The 15,253-nt window shown below is 39.5% G+C and overlaps 1 protein-coding gene across 4 annotated transcripts in view; it reads right to left on the bottom strand.

Moving 5' to 3' along the window:
• Positions 1-7,134: 7,134 nt before the first annotated feature.
• The window catches only part of ppm1bb (protein phosphatase, Mg2+/Mn2+ dependent, 1Bb), a 78,620-nt gene continuing 70,501 nt past the window's right edge, over positions 7,135-15,253 (bottom strand). For 2 of the 4 annotated variants that reach the window (XM_060940217.1, XM_060940218.1), the window contains exons 4-6: positions 14,794-14,905; positions 14,556-14,613; positions 12,131-13,880 (exon numbers count right to left, since the gene is read on the bottom strand). In XM_060940217.1, the coding sequence (XP_060796200.1) occupies positions 13,608-13,880; positions 14,556-14,613; positions 14,794-14,905 (443 nt within the window). In that variant the 3' untranslated portion in view covers positions 12,131-13,607. Of the gene's footprint in view, positions 10,095-10,440; positions 10,495-12,130; positions 13,881-14,555; positions 14,614-14,793; positions 14,906-15,253 lie in introns of those variants that run through there. The other 2 variants (XM_060940220.1, XM_060940219.1) reach the window with 2 other exon arrangements.

Raw genomic sequence — 15,253 nt, 5'->3', positions numbered from 1 at the left:
TATTTGTTTTAAGTAAGCAGCTTGTTTCACTGAACATCTGCAGCACACTGGTGAAATGTTTGCTTTTCTATTAAGGGCTTGTTCAAATGAGAGCTGATGGACAGAATACGTAAACTGTCACAAGAGCTGGGATTCTCAGTTAAAGCTCTAAGTCACAATTCAAACAAATCTTGGGAAAATAAATAAATGCAGATCATTCTTGGTCATGTAATTTGCAACAGAGCGTCCTCTCAAATTGAACATGAGGAATGGAGTCATGCATTGCTATGAGGCAATTTTAAGCAAGCATTTTCACCCCTCTTAATTCACCCTCCTACTTTACAAAGCATGATGTACTAGTGCATCTCAAAACATTAGAAAAGTTCACTTTTTGTAATTTAATTCAAAAAGGTAAACTTTCACATATTCTATATTCATGACATACAAAGTGAAATATTTCAAGCTTTGTTTAAAAAAAAAATGTTGATTATGGCTTATAGCTTATGAAAATCCGAAATCCAGCACCTCAAAATCTAAGAATACTTCATTTTAAGTTTGAGTAAAACAGTAAATATTGTGTATCCCTCGGTCTAGTTCAGTACACGCAACCAAATAAAAAAAATCTTTATTAATCCTCCCCATAGGGGATCTTCCAGATTAATTTACAAGGTAATAAAAAAAATTTAAATTTACATTTGTACAATAATAAAAATAAACTAGTTACTTAAAAATCTAGACAATAATAAATTTCTTTAAATTGCCCTTAAAAGGCATGTGCACTAGAGCTTGACTTGATGTTTGGGGGAACGGTGTTCCACATTCTGGCGCCATGATATATAAAGGACTGTTGTGCAAGTGGCGTGTGGCATTTGGGCAGACTTAAGCTGTCTCTGTTCCTGGTGTTATACCTGTGAACCTCGGATCTCATATGATAAACTTCAGTTAAGTACTGAGGTGCTAAATTATTTCCGATTTTAAACATCATTGTAGCCTCCCTGATGTAAAGAAGGTCAGATACAGTACAGGAAGTAGCTTAAGCGGTTTCATAATTGGAGTGATATGGTCAAACTTCCTTTTGCCAGATAAAAGACGGCCAGCAAAGTTTTGCACTAGTTGTAATTTTTCAACGTAACGTTTGCTTGTCCCTGACCATACCGTAGAACAGTAAAACATTTTGCTGAAAACTAGAGAGAGTTGATAATAAATAAAGTTGATTTGTCAAAAAGGTGCCTTATCCTACAAAAGTTTAGCCATTAGGTCAAATGCTAATGAGTCAGTATGTTGGCCGAAGGTCAGACCCTTGTCCAATAGGACACCTAGATCCTTTACAGAATCTTCAACTGTGAGATCTTTCTCTAGAAACGTTAGAGTAGGGATCGGAGGCTGAGCAAACATCCTTCCAGAACCAAAGATGCAGAACTTTGTTTTACTGGGGTTCATAAGTAACCCATTTGTGCAGCACCAGGAAGCAACCTGCAAAAGATCTGACTTGAGGTCCGCAACTCCATCTGCGGTGTCTTTACCCGGAAAGGGGAGAGACAGTTTGGAGTCATCCACGTAGGATTCTACATTACAGGTGTTACAAACAGAAGGCAAATCGTTGATATACAGATTGAATAAAAGGGGTCCCAATATTGAACCCTGGGGTACACCATGACTCACAGTTAGTAGGCTAGACCTGGAACTATTTATGCATACAAACTGCTGTCTGTGAGGTAGCTTCCAAACCAAGACAGGACCTCCGCAGAAACATCAAGGGCATTGAGCTTGGTCAACAGGGTGTCATGTTGAATGCTGTCATACACCTTACTCAGGTCTAGCATCAAAACGCCAGTCACCTTTTTCTCGTCAACAGCCCTTAAGAGATGGCTAGTAAAAAGGAGATCGAGTGTTTCTGTTGAATGAAACTGTTTGTTGCCGCTCTGATGGATGGACATCTTGTTGTTTGAAGTCAAAGAGCAGACAAACTAGTTGTGGGCAACGTAATCCAAGATAAAAACAATCATGGGGAAAACTGCTGACTTGACAGTTGTCCAGAAAAAGATCAGACACCCTCCACAAGGAGGTTAAGCCACAGAAGGTGGTCATTGCTGAAAAGGCTGGCTGGAAAAGGTGCACAAGCAACAGGGATGACCGCAGCCTTGAGAGGATTGTCAAGAAAAGTCAATTTGAGAACTTGGGAAAGGTTCACAAGGAGTGGACTGAGGCTGGTATCAGTGCATCAAGAGCCCCCCCCACACACGTCTTCAGGAAAGGGGCTACAACTGTCGCATTCCTAATATCAAGCCACACCTGAACCAGAGACAACATCAGAAGCGTCTTATCTGGGCTACAGAGAGAAAGAATTGTACTGTTGCTCAGTGGTCCAAAGTCCTCTTTTCAGATGAAAGTAAATTCTGCATTTCATTTGAAAATCAAGGTCCGAGAGTCTGGAGGAAGAGTGGAGAGGCACAGAATCCAAGGTGTTTGAAGTCCAGTGTGAAGTTTCCACAGTCTGTGATGATTTGGGATGCCATGTCATCTGCTGGTGTTTGTCCACTGCGTTTTATCAAGTCCAAAGTCAACACCGCCATCTACCAGGAGGATTTAGAGCACTTCATGCTTCTGTCTGCTGACAAGCTTTATGGAAATGCAGATTTCCTTTTCCTGCAAGACTTAGCACCTGCCCACAGTGCCAAAACTACTACCAAATGGTTTGCAGACCATGATATTACTGTGCTTGATTGGCCAGCCAAACTCATCTGACCTGAATCCCAAAGAGAATCTATGAGGTATTGTCAAGAGGAAGACAAACACCCGACCCAAAAATACAGACGAGCTGAAGGCTGCCACCAAAGCAACCTGGGCTTCAGTAACACCTCAGCAGTGCCGCAGGCTGATCGTCTGCATGCCACGACGCATTGATGCAGTAATTTGCGGTAAACTAAGTACTGAGTGTATAACTGAACATACTTTTCAGAAGCTGGACATTTCTGTATTGTAAATCTTTTTTTTTTATCTTCAGAAATATTCTAATAATTTGAGATACTGGATTTCTGATTTTCATGAACTATAAACAAATCAAAAACAAAAAAAAGGCTTGAAATATTTCACTTTACATGTAATGAAAACAATGTATGAAAGTTTACCTTTAATTAAATTACCCAAAAAAAAAAGATATTCAAATTTTTTGAGATGCACAAGTAGTGTTCAATAGTTTATCCTCCCAGTACACAAACTTGATGTGTGCAATCTAGTAAATTCCTCCCCCTGCCCCCCACTTTTCCAGCCAGAAAGTGAGGATGGATTACTTTAATCCACACATTTGCCATCCTGATACAAGGAAAACAAGACAGAACTGCCAGGAGAGGCAAGGTTTTTTTTTTTTTAAAGGAGAGCCTGGCTTGACCATTAGCAGAATTTGACCTCTGCTGGAGTGGAAGATCTGTAATGGGGAGCAAAAGTACAAACCTTAAAAGCATGGCTGTGGGAAAAGAGGGTGCCTGTCCCCTCTGTCCCCCAATAGAGAATATGTGGGGAATTTTAAAATGAAAAATTATTGCACACCTTAAAACCTGTTTGCAGGAAGAATGGGACAAAGTAACATGACACGCCTCAGCACTTGGTGTCTTCAGTCCCGAAAACATATTTTGTGCGTTATGAAAAGGTATGGAAACAAAGTGGTAAATGCTTTAATATCCCAACTTTCATGCAACATGTTTAAGCAAAATCAAAACTGAAATGTGCATTTTGAAAAAATAAATAAAAAATAAAATTCATGGAGGTAAACCATCAAATGTGCTGTTGTATTGAGTGCAACAGAGGTCAAAGATCATTTGTAAATCATTGTTTTCAGTTTTAATTTCAACATATTGTCCCAACATTTCTGATTTAGGGTTATAAGATATTTAATGTTCTAACTGATAAGCTTCATTGTTTACTGTACAACCACAGTTCCAAAAAAGTTGGGATGTTATGTAAGACAAATAAAAACAGAATGTGACAATTTGCAAATCATGGAAACCCTGTCCAATTTTTAATGAAATATAAAGACATGTCAAATGCTGAAACGCAAATCTTTTTTTTTTTTTAAATATGCGCTCATTTTGAAATTAACACCACCACGTTTCAAAAAAGTTGGGATACGGCAATAAAACACTGGAAAAGTTGCATAAATGTAAAAAAAACAAAAACACAACCACCACTAATTAGGTTAATTGGCAACAGGCCAGTAACGAGTGGATATGAACAGGGTCCCAGAGAGGCCGAGTCTCGCAGAAGTAAAGATGGGGAGGAGTTAACAATCTATGGTACATCATATCATTAAAAGATTTAGAGAATCTGGAGAAATCTCTGTATGTAAGGGACAAGGCCAAAAACCAACATTGGATGTCCATGATCTTGAGGTGACACTGCATTAAAAAACACACAATTCTGTATTTGAAATCACTGCAGAGGCTCAAGAACACACTTGAAAATAGTCTGTGAATGCAGTTCATCACTGCATCCACAAATGCAAATTAAAAATGATAAAAATATCCAGAAACACCACCACCTCCTCTGGGCCCCAGCTCACTGACAGGTGACTGGAGCGAAGCGGAAAACTGTCCTGTGGTCTGACAAATTGACATTTGAATCTGAAAGAAGAGAGGGACCATCTGGCTCATCAGTGCACAGTTCAAGAGTCAGCATCTGTGATGGTATGAGGGTGCATTAGTGCACATGGTAGCTTGCACACCTGGGAAGGCCCTATTAATGCTGCATTTTTTTATTAATGCTGAAATATATATAAAACCATTCAAAAGTTTGGGGTCACGCAGACAATTTTGTGTTTTCCATGAAAAGTCACACTTTTATTTACCACCATAAGTTATAAAATGAATAGAAAATATAGTCAAGACATTTTTCTGGCCATTTTGAGCATTTAATCGACCCCACAAATGCGATGCTCCAGAAACTCAATCTGCTCAAAGGAAGGTCAGTTTTATAGCTTCTCTAAAGAGCTCAACTGTTTTCAGCTGTGCTAACATGATTGTACAAGGGTTTTCTAATCATCCATTAGCCTTCTGAGGCAATGAGCAAACACATTGTACCATTAGAACACTGGAGTGAGAGTTGCTGGAAATGGGCCTCTATACACCTATGGAGATATTGCACCAAAAACCAGACATTTGCAGCTAGAATAGTCATTTACCACATTAGCAATGTATAGAGTGGATTTCTGATTAGTTTAAAGTGATCTTCATTGAAAAGAACAGTGCTTTTCTTTCAAAAATAAGGACATTTCAAAGTGACCCCAAACTTTTGAACGGTAGTATATATATATATATATATATACATACACACATACATACATACACACACGTGTGTGTATATATTATATATATATATATATATATCTCACACACACACGTGTTTTGGAGCAATATGCTGCCATCCAGATGATGTCTTGTTCAGGAAAAACCTTGTTTATTACAGCAAGACAGACAATACCAAACCAAACCATATTCTGCATGTATTACAACTGCATGGCTCCACAGTAAGAGAGTCCGGGTGCTAAACTGGCCTGCCTGCAGGCCAGATCTGTCTCCGACTGAAAACATTTGGTGCCTTATGAAGCACAAAATATGACAAAGGAAACCCCAAACTGTTGAGCAACTGAAACTGTAGATATCAGACACGCATGTGAGAACATTTCTCTCTCAAAACTACAGCAATTGGTCTCCTCAGTTCCCAAACATTTATAGGAGTGTTGTTAAAAGTAGAGGTGATGCAACAAAGTGGTAAACATGCCCCTGTCCTAACTTTTTTTAATTGTGTTGCTGATGCTGAAGTAAAAAGTGAGCATATATTTTTGCTGAAACACAAAATGTCTCAGTTTCAACATTCGATATGTTGTTTGTACCATTTTCAAAGAAATATTGGGTTTCAATGACTTGAAAAATCATTGTTTTGATTTACATTTTACAGTGTCCCAATTTTTTTTTTTAAATTGGGGTTACACTCATCCTGCAACACATTCCAAAAAAAGGTGGGACAGAGGCAACAAAAGACTGGTTGAAGAAAGTTGTGGCATGCTTTTATAAAAAAAAAACAAAAACCCACCCCCCTGCTTATTTGGAACATTCAACAGGTAAACTGGTAATTGGAAAGGCTAAGTTGTTCACAAGCAAGGATAGTCCAACAGTTAAAACAATGATTCTCAATAGACAATTGCAAGAAATTTAGAGATTTCACCATCTACAGCCCATAATATTAAAATAAATAAATCTGCTAATCTGGAGACATCTCTGTACATAAGGCCGAACTTTGTGTTGTTAAAAAGGTGATGTAACGGTGGTAAAAATGCCCCTGTGCCAACCTTTTGGAATGTGCTGAAGGTATCAAATTTAGAATGAGTGCATTTACAAAAAACAAACAAAGTTGGTCAGTTTGAACATAAAAATATCTCGTCTTTGTATTGTATTTAATTTGCTCGAGGTCAAAAAGGATTTTCTGGAATTGTGGCTGGAAGTAAAAAGCCCAGATCTGTCTTTAGCAGTTTATGTACTGCCTCACCAAGGTGACAAATTGTAGCTTCACCTGTTGTCCAAATTTCTCATATTAATCAACTTTTAGCAGATCAGACATACTGACTGAACAGGAGGTGATGCACTGACAGGTCAACTTTCAAAACTTTACAGATACAAGTATATCTAGCGTCAGTAGAACCAGAACTTAAGAGCATTTGAGCAACTGGAATTCATTTCCTGCAACAAAAACCAGACAGGATTCCTTCCTTCCAGACAATCAATCAATCAGTTAGAGAAGGAAGGAGGAAAAAACAAAAAAACCCCATACACACACCCCACACAGTGACGACACCGAACAGTTGGATTCCTCAGCCACACGCCTTCCGACGAGCAATTAAAGCTTCAACAAATCTCCGTGCAGTTACAGTACCCTCTTGTGTCTCAGAATTGAAACAACACACTGGAACATCAAGACCCAAGATACCTCAAGTTCGTCTTGCACTCCAGAATGTGTCTGGAAGTAAATTGCTTAAGAAGAGAAAAAAAAACAAAAACAGTCAAAATGAAATTACCACCAAAAGCAAACTTTTTATAAAAATCATACAGCCCTAATATAAAAGTCCATTTCTGAAAGGGGGGAAAAAATGCAGTCATGGTATTAACAAACCTTTAACAATCCTTTATTGATAACAGATCATGTTCACTGTATCCTAATGAAACACAACATTGTACTGGGGACTATAATTACACGGATGTTAGCAGGTGGATCGAGAGGGTCAGAGAGATGGACTGAGGGAGGAAGAGAGAATGTGGGCATGAGAAAGAGTGCAAGAGATTAATAGACTGAGAGAAAAAAAAAAGTAGTGAGACAGCCTTCTATCACAATCTCAAAAACAGATTGGGCCAGCAATCTCCCCCTTCCCGACTCCTCTCACAAAGCACATCTCATAAAACCACATCTTCTGAATAAATAAAATCTGTCGCAACAAATCAATCTAGTCATCATTGTAGATATACAAAAACATAGGGTGCCTGTCCATGAGCACCCACAGCACAAAATATATATATCTTTTACTATTTCAATTAGTAAATTTATTTCCTTGCTTTAACCATCATAAAATTAAGCTTTCCAGCATATGGCTACAATTTATTTGTACCAGTGGGAAATAAAACTGCAAATTAAATTATATTTTATATATATATATATATATATATATATATATATATATATATATATATATATGAGACACACATACACATTAACAATATTCTCCGATCGAACAACACACATTTTAAAGCTGCACACCAGGTCAGGTGAGGTCAGTGGAAAAATCAGTAGGGAGGGGAAAGAAAACATTTTTTAGAAAGGCCTTGAATATAGACCATAGTTTCTGTTGGGTGGAAAAACATTTAGCTCAAATGAGCATATATGACAAATGTGTATCAAGATAGCCTGATTATTACCCAGACGGGTGAGAAACTAAAGGGAAAAACTAAGTGCTGGGCCACCTCAATCTGCCAAAACAGCTTCAATACGCCTTGGCACAGATTCTCCGTCTCTCTGAAACTGTACTGGAGAGATGAACAACATTCTTACAGAAAGATATGACCTCGATCAGTGCTTTTTCACAGTGATCTGCTTACTGTGAAGGCCAGAGCATGAGATTTCCATCTTTTTCACACTCGTGCCCTGTGGATGGGTCGGAGTCACTCCTGAATTAACCACACCCATCAGGACAGAAACGTTTCATCTTTCATACCAGCAAAATGCCCTCCGCAGTACAACAGACCCACTGATTTTTCCTTTAATGTCACCCGTGTCCAGGGATGAATATTTTTAAAATCAGGATACCTTGGTACTTGTACATATGCATGAAAGGCATGAGCAACAAGGAAGTTGTTCAAAACTATACATGCATGTTTGTGTAAACAAGTGGTACATTCATCCATAGCCAAATGTCCTCTAAGTAAACCCTTAATGCCAAGGATCTTCCAGTCATTCTCACAGGCACAGATTAACATGGGAAACTAAAAATACTGTTAAGTTAAATAACTGTCAACCCACTGCTGGACACAAAATGGAGGGGAGAGGGGGCAAGAAATAAGAAAGGGGTGGAGGAGAAGGGAAAAAGATTCACCCATGAAAAATTCCAGTACCTACTGGAGTAGTGTTTGCGCGCTGTTGTCCTGGCAAACATCACAATATCATATGCATGCATGCAGTTAAGCGGTTTTGCTTTAGAAATACTTCACCAACCTCAACCGTCTCAATTACTTGAGTTAAAGTCATGCTATTCCCCTATAACCAAATCTAACTGCAAATAATACCAATTATACCATAGATCATACTGAAAAAAAAAAAAAAAGCTTTAATAAAAAGCTTTAAAATGCAGAATTGTTTAAAAATTAAGTTAAAATGTATTGTGTTAAATGGTTCTACATAGTACACTGTTTTTAGAGAAAAATTCAGAAGGCAAGCCACAAGTCAGGACCACAAGTAGAGAAATGAGAGGACGAGCAAAGAGAAAAGATCTGAAGGTTTTAAAGGAGAGGTTTTGAAGCCAGTTCTTCTGGATCCCCAACTTTTTCTAAATCTACTGCACAAAAATAGATTTCACTTATTAAAACAGATTTAAATCAAAGACTGCAGAAGGTCATAAAAATTCTGAATTCAGCTGAGGGCCTTTTAGAACTGGATTGTGAAGCGCCGTTTCATCACGAGTGCCACAGGAAGTGGAAGGTCAGCGCGCAAGACCACCCAAAACTTCACCATATTTACGCTCCCTACAGTAGTTCTTTTTCCCCTCAAGCTGCTGAGTGCACATGTCCTAGTTAACACTTGTTCTAATGAGAGCTACTACTCTGTTGTTTTATGGTAAGCACCAAAACTAGCATCTGACAAAAATATAACTGCTAACAAAATGCAAAAAAGATATATAAGGATATTCAAGCAGCAGGATGACAAACGAGAGGAAAAAAAAAATCAGAGAAGAGTGTAAATGCAGGGTTTAAGTCGAGGTGGTGGCTGAACATGGTGAACACTCTGAAATAAGTAATGCCTATTGGTCATGTCCCTGGAAAGCTGTGCATGCGTAGAGTGAAGAGGAGAGTCGTGTATGAGACAGGTGAAGCTCATCATGCTAGAGCACCCTGCATCACCGAGAGGTCCAAACACCTTGCCTCTCCCTCTCAGAGCTCTCGCTGGTGCTGCAGTCTGTCCACCAGCCATCATGTCCAGAGCCTCTCCTACAGCTCATAAAGCCACAAATCCTCAGTCTCGTCATCACTCTGTTAACTTACAGCGGAAAGGGGACCAAAAAATATATATATAAAATAATCACAGAACAAAAAGTGAAATTATTTCTCTCTACCATACAATGGTACAGTTCTAAAATTTAAAAAACAAAAATCTTGCCATTTCTGTAGATTCCTCATTGTCGAAAGAACTTTTGATGCATTTGTGTTTTCGTTCCAGGCTTTGAATATTCCCTATGAATCTCTCAGAATCAAAACCAAAAAGTGAGAGTAAAGATTTTCTTTTTGCGTGAACTGAGGACATTCTTGTGTGAAGACTGCAGTCGTAGGCGTCTCTGGCTACCACGGATCATCCAGGTCACCTCCACTCTGTGACGGGGAGAAAACAAGAAAGGAGAAGAAATAAGAGAACTGAAAATATTATGGAGAAAGAGCTGCCTAGGAAGACGCAAGGAAACAGCACTCAGGGCAAAGCATGTGGATAGAGTGAAAAGGAAAAGAAAAAAAAAATCAAGAAATTGTTATATTTTTTACAAAACGCAAGTTAAGCAAGGGGTATATTTCAAAGCACTCTGATCATTCTGGCACGAGATGATTTATAAAGCCTCCTCAGAGAAGCACCCAATCGGAAGACTATCATATCAAGAAGACAGAATATTGAGGAACATGGTTTAAAAAGGGGGAAGGGGGGAAAAAAAAAAAAACACACACACACCCTCACAATGCTGTTTCAATACAACCAGGTACCTCACAGGAAATGTGACGGAACCTGCTTCAGTGGAAACAAGGTGGAAAGAGAAACAGACTTGATTATACCATAACAGTGTGAACAAAAACAAAAATTATCCCGATAAATGTAAAATGTATGTGGAGCCAGGGCTTTGAACCGGTTCAAGGAACGAAAACAAAAACCAGGAACTTTTTCTATTTCACATGGAACAGAAACGAAACCAGAAACTTTATTATTTTTTATGTTCCGGAACAGAAACGCTTATTAAAAATAATGGTAACCGGTTAATACCGATTTTTATTTCGTTCCTCAAAGTTTCCGTAGCCTACAAATAAAAAAGTCATTCTTCTCCTGCACAAGTTTCTATGACCCGCTGGGGTTCACTTCCTGTGTGACGTTCGCTGACTGAATGGAGAGAGCGGGAGGGTGGACTACTATCACGTCTCCACATCTTAAATAAGAGGTAAATTGTTACATGGTTACTGAGTTACATGTTGATCCTGGGATTGAGATACTGGCCTCTTCTGCCCCTCGGACCTGCTTGATCCATCCTGGTGCCCTGTGTCTGGTCAGAGTTTTATCGCACCGCTCCTGTGAAGGACGGCCCCATGAGGACAGTTGAGGGTTATACCTGTTAAAACTGTTAATATTATAGTCAGGCTGTCTGTTGTTGCCCAAATGAGGATGGGTTCCCTTTTGAGTCTGGTTCCTCTCGAGGTTTCTTCCTCATGTCGTCTGAGGGAGTTTTTCCTTGCCACCGTCGCCACAGGCTTGCTCATTGGGGATAGATTAGGGATAAAATTAGCTCATGTTTTAAGTCGTTCAAATTCTGTAAAGCTGCTTTGCGACAATGTTTATTGTTAAAAGCGCTATACAAATAAACTTGATTTGATTTAAATATTGCAGTCTATCGTTATTCAAAAATGTCAATTTCAAACACGATATCAATATATTTGTCCACGTTAATGAGAGGCTCGCGAACATTAAATGACGTTAACCTCTGTTAGCCTATCAATGCATAGGGCCTGACTAGCCTTTGGTAACACACTAAACGAATTATCTCTCATTTTTGGCACTTTTTCTGTTTGTGTAGATGGGAAGACATACTGAGAATCCAAATCGTCAAGATTTGAAATAATAATTGTTTTGAATTATTTCTTGTCTTATTTAATGAAGGTTGTAATAGAATTTGGCTTAAGCTGGATGAGACAGAGACACAATTTTATAGCCATTTGTTAAACAGCTAACAGGGAACGTAATTAACCGTTCCGGGAACGAAATTTTTTTGTTCTAACCGGTTCGGGAACGTCTATTTAATGGTAGAACCCAAAACCGGAAACGTTAAAATTCCGTTTCTGTTCGGAACGAACCAATAGGAAAAAATTCTGGTTCAAAGCCCTGTGTGGAGCACAGCTGTGATTAGCAAATTATCTGAAAATAAAAAGTACTGCTGGTTCAAAATGCAGTACAAAAGTTCAATACATTGTTTGTGATTTGTCAGACGCTCAAATGTTCCACTAATATATTTAGCTGTTAACATACGGTACCTACCTGCTCATGAACACATCAAAAAAACAAAAACCCTAATATAGCAGAAGTTTCAAAACCACTTACCATATACAGTGTTATTGTGTTTTCACCAAGAAACCAAACAAACCAGAGAAAAGCATACAGATAAATTGTTCAACGTAATTTATTTAGAAAATAACTGCAGACCCAACACACGGCCTTCCTATAGCACAAACCCGAACCATGAAAATACCTACTGAGGGATGAGGAGTCAAAAGCTTAAAAGGGGAGAGAGGAGAAAAGGGGGGGGGGGGGGGGGGGGAATTACACTTGTAGTTACATTCACTTTTAGGAGTACTACAGCAAGCATGGATTATGTATTTAATTTAATATGTGATTAACTCAAACATCAACATTGTTTGCAAATCATTTCCATATCCCTTTTACATCAGGAGAGAATAATAAGAGAAGGCAGAAGCAATCGTATCTTTGGTCACGACACTTAACCTTTGTGGACAGGATTACAAAATATCCAGTTCATATGCTGACAGATAAGCATTTATGTGCAAACTATGCAAAAGACAGGTATTTTTGTCATAGTAATGGTCTGTCAGTTAACCTGAGGATTGTGACGTGATGAAGCTCATCTTACCCGAAAGGTCCCGTCAGTGTTTTTATATGAACACGACAATGTATTTGACTTAAAATTGAAATAAGGTTGTTCCATTATTTTGCCATTTAGTCTAACTGTATTTACATTTATATGCCTTTAGTGGCAACTCCATGGCGAGTCCTCCTTCTTCTTCCCCAAAAACTCAAAACAGTGACACAAACATCAGACTCTGATCATACACACATGTAAGCAATGAAACAGACACATGTACTCAACTCAGTACTTAAAAGTCACTGATATACTGTTCAAAGTCATACCCAATGATGTCCATATTTGTTTTGCTTTCGTCTTTTGCTACAGAAATATAATAAACCTCATATCCAGCATCATGATGATGCAAAACATATGATTTCTAACACACACTTCCTACAACCAAAATGCAACATACACATGCAGTGCATGGAAAGCTGCATGTGCTGTTGTGCACGAGAGCAAGAAGCGACCTTGGCAAGCTCCAGTTTCCATTTTTAATCTTGTCCAATAGTGTAAAGACAGGAATAATACAGCCAAAAAGTTGTGAGGGTTTCTATAGATATATTACAAAGGGTCGATTCCATGGCACCACTGAAATTCTCACTTATGACTAAATATAGAGATTCTACAAGGTCAATATTGGAGCAATTCTCAGTACTGCACATCAGAAAAGTGCTGACTTGTAGACAGGGCTGGAATATGCCAAGGATATCATTTCACAGTTACTGGGCAGGTTTTCAGTTACAAGAATAGTGATCCAACCTTTCCCCATTACTGGCATTCCTGCTGAGGAATGACTGACCCTGATTACAGGCCACCAAATTCTCTCTCCTCATTAATATTTAAATACCTACAAGCAAATAATTAACCAAAAACCTGCACTGGAACTGTACTGGAAAGGAGACGTGCCATGGGGCGTTCAGGAAGCTGACTAGTGCTCTGAGCCAGGGAGAAAGGAGGAAATTTCGGGTCTGACAATGGCTAAACTGATATAGGGTCATGCGACAGGAGGATCGGAAAGCTCGTCAAGTGCTGCTGACATGGCTGCCTCTTCTGCGCTGTCCTCAGTGTTTAGAGACTCGCTGGCAGTGGATGGTGGGTGTGAGGGACGCTCCTCCTGAGTGCTGGACAGCCGGTAGGTGGAGAGGGCTTGCTCCAGCACGTGGCGATACTCGCCCCGGTGGCTGAGGCGGAACTGCCGGAGCACCTCCAGGAGATGGGCAGCAGCGCTGCTCTTTTCATCCTCGCCAGCCGCACCTCCCTGGTCGTCCTGGTGCAAGACGCCAGTGTCAGTGGACAGAGCAGGTTAAGAGAATTGGACCTGATTAGCACAGGCCACCTGCCCGAGATCTTACACTGCCCTCACCTTGGCTCATATTAAACGACTCAGAATAGGGTTCAGCAACAAAGCTGGGGCAGACTCAATTCTGAGAAAGCTGATAGCTGTAGTACATGTGCGAGTTTAGGAGTGCGAGGATATGTATTGAACACATGTGCAAGCCTCTGATCAATCACAAAAAAAAAAAAAGAAACTCAGGCAATGCAAATTTCCTGGCATTCTGATTTTAAACCAAGTATCTGACAAAGATGAAATGCACAAACAAAACATTTACAAGCAACACGAGAATACTGAAATAATGCAAGAGACAAGAAAATGGCAAGGATTGTCAGGGAGGACATTATGAATTCAAGCTAATTTTAAACTGGCCTGCCTTAGAGGATAGACACTCAACTTTCCTCGTAGACCAGATACTCCCATTTTGAAAACATCCCATCATCAAACCCTCAATGTGAAAATCCTCATATGCATGTGCTCTGATTACAGAACCTGACAGATGATGTAATAAATATCTGCACTGACAGACTGAAAGTTTAAAGTGCCTAAACAAGTCTGTACAAAGAAGCATTTTAAGATTAAGACTTAAAAAAAAAAAAAGCTACTCACCCCATCATCATCTCTATGTGGGTTAAGCCTGTTGTACACGGCCTCAATTACACTGCGTCTAGGAAGTGGAGGAGAAAAAAAAAGTGCATTGCAAATGATAAGGGGGCCTTACAAAGTTGAAAAACGTTCAACTGATCACTTTCCAAAAGTTAATACAAGAACATTCAAAGATCACCTCTGCAATCTGACATGAGGCATAATACTGAGCAACACTAATATTTAGCTGAAGTTCTCCTACTTGCTCGCAAGACCACCTCCTGGTGGTAAATTTGGGATGTTCTCAGCAGAGAGACTGCGCATGACACAAGCCAGGTCCAGGGCTGCTTCTTCTCCTGACTTCTCCATGATCTCTGAAGGTGAAGACAGGCAGTAAGAATGTTACACAGGCAGGCACTGCCACTGACCCACAAGAACAGATCATTTCATGCACTCGGAATGGAGAAACACCAGGACGCACACTTGAACCACTCTCACCATTCCTGCAGACACAGCACTTGACATTAACATGTTTCCAGTGTTGTGTTAACAGAGGTGAGGATGACAGAATACTGCTCCGAGCAGAACAGAGTGACAAATGTACTGCATCACTGCTCCTCCACTAATGTCTCCAGTGTCTGGGCAATATCTGTCAACTGGTGAGGCACTGACGACAGGATCATAAACCTCCACATCCAGGAGCTTTTCTAGGATTCCTGGGG

The sequence above is a fragment of the Neoarius graeffei genome, chromosome 14, assembly GCF_027579695.1.
Source record: "Neoarius graeffei isolate fNeoGra1 chromosome 14, fNeoGra1.pri, whole genome shotgun sequence".
NCBI classification, from domain to species: domain Eukaryota; kingdom Metazoa; phylum Chordata; class Actinopteri; order Siluriformes; family Ariidae; genus Neoarius; species Neoarius graeffei.
The sequence above is the reverse complement of the archived record's forward strand: the minus strand, read 5'-3'. Positions and strand labels throughout refer to the sequence as shown.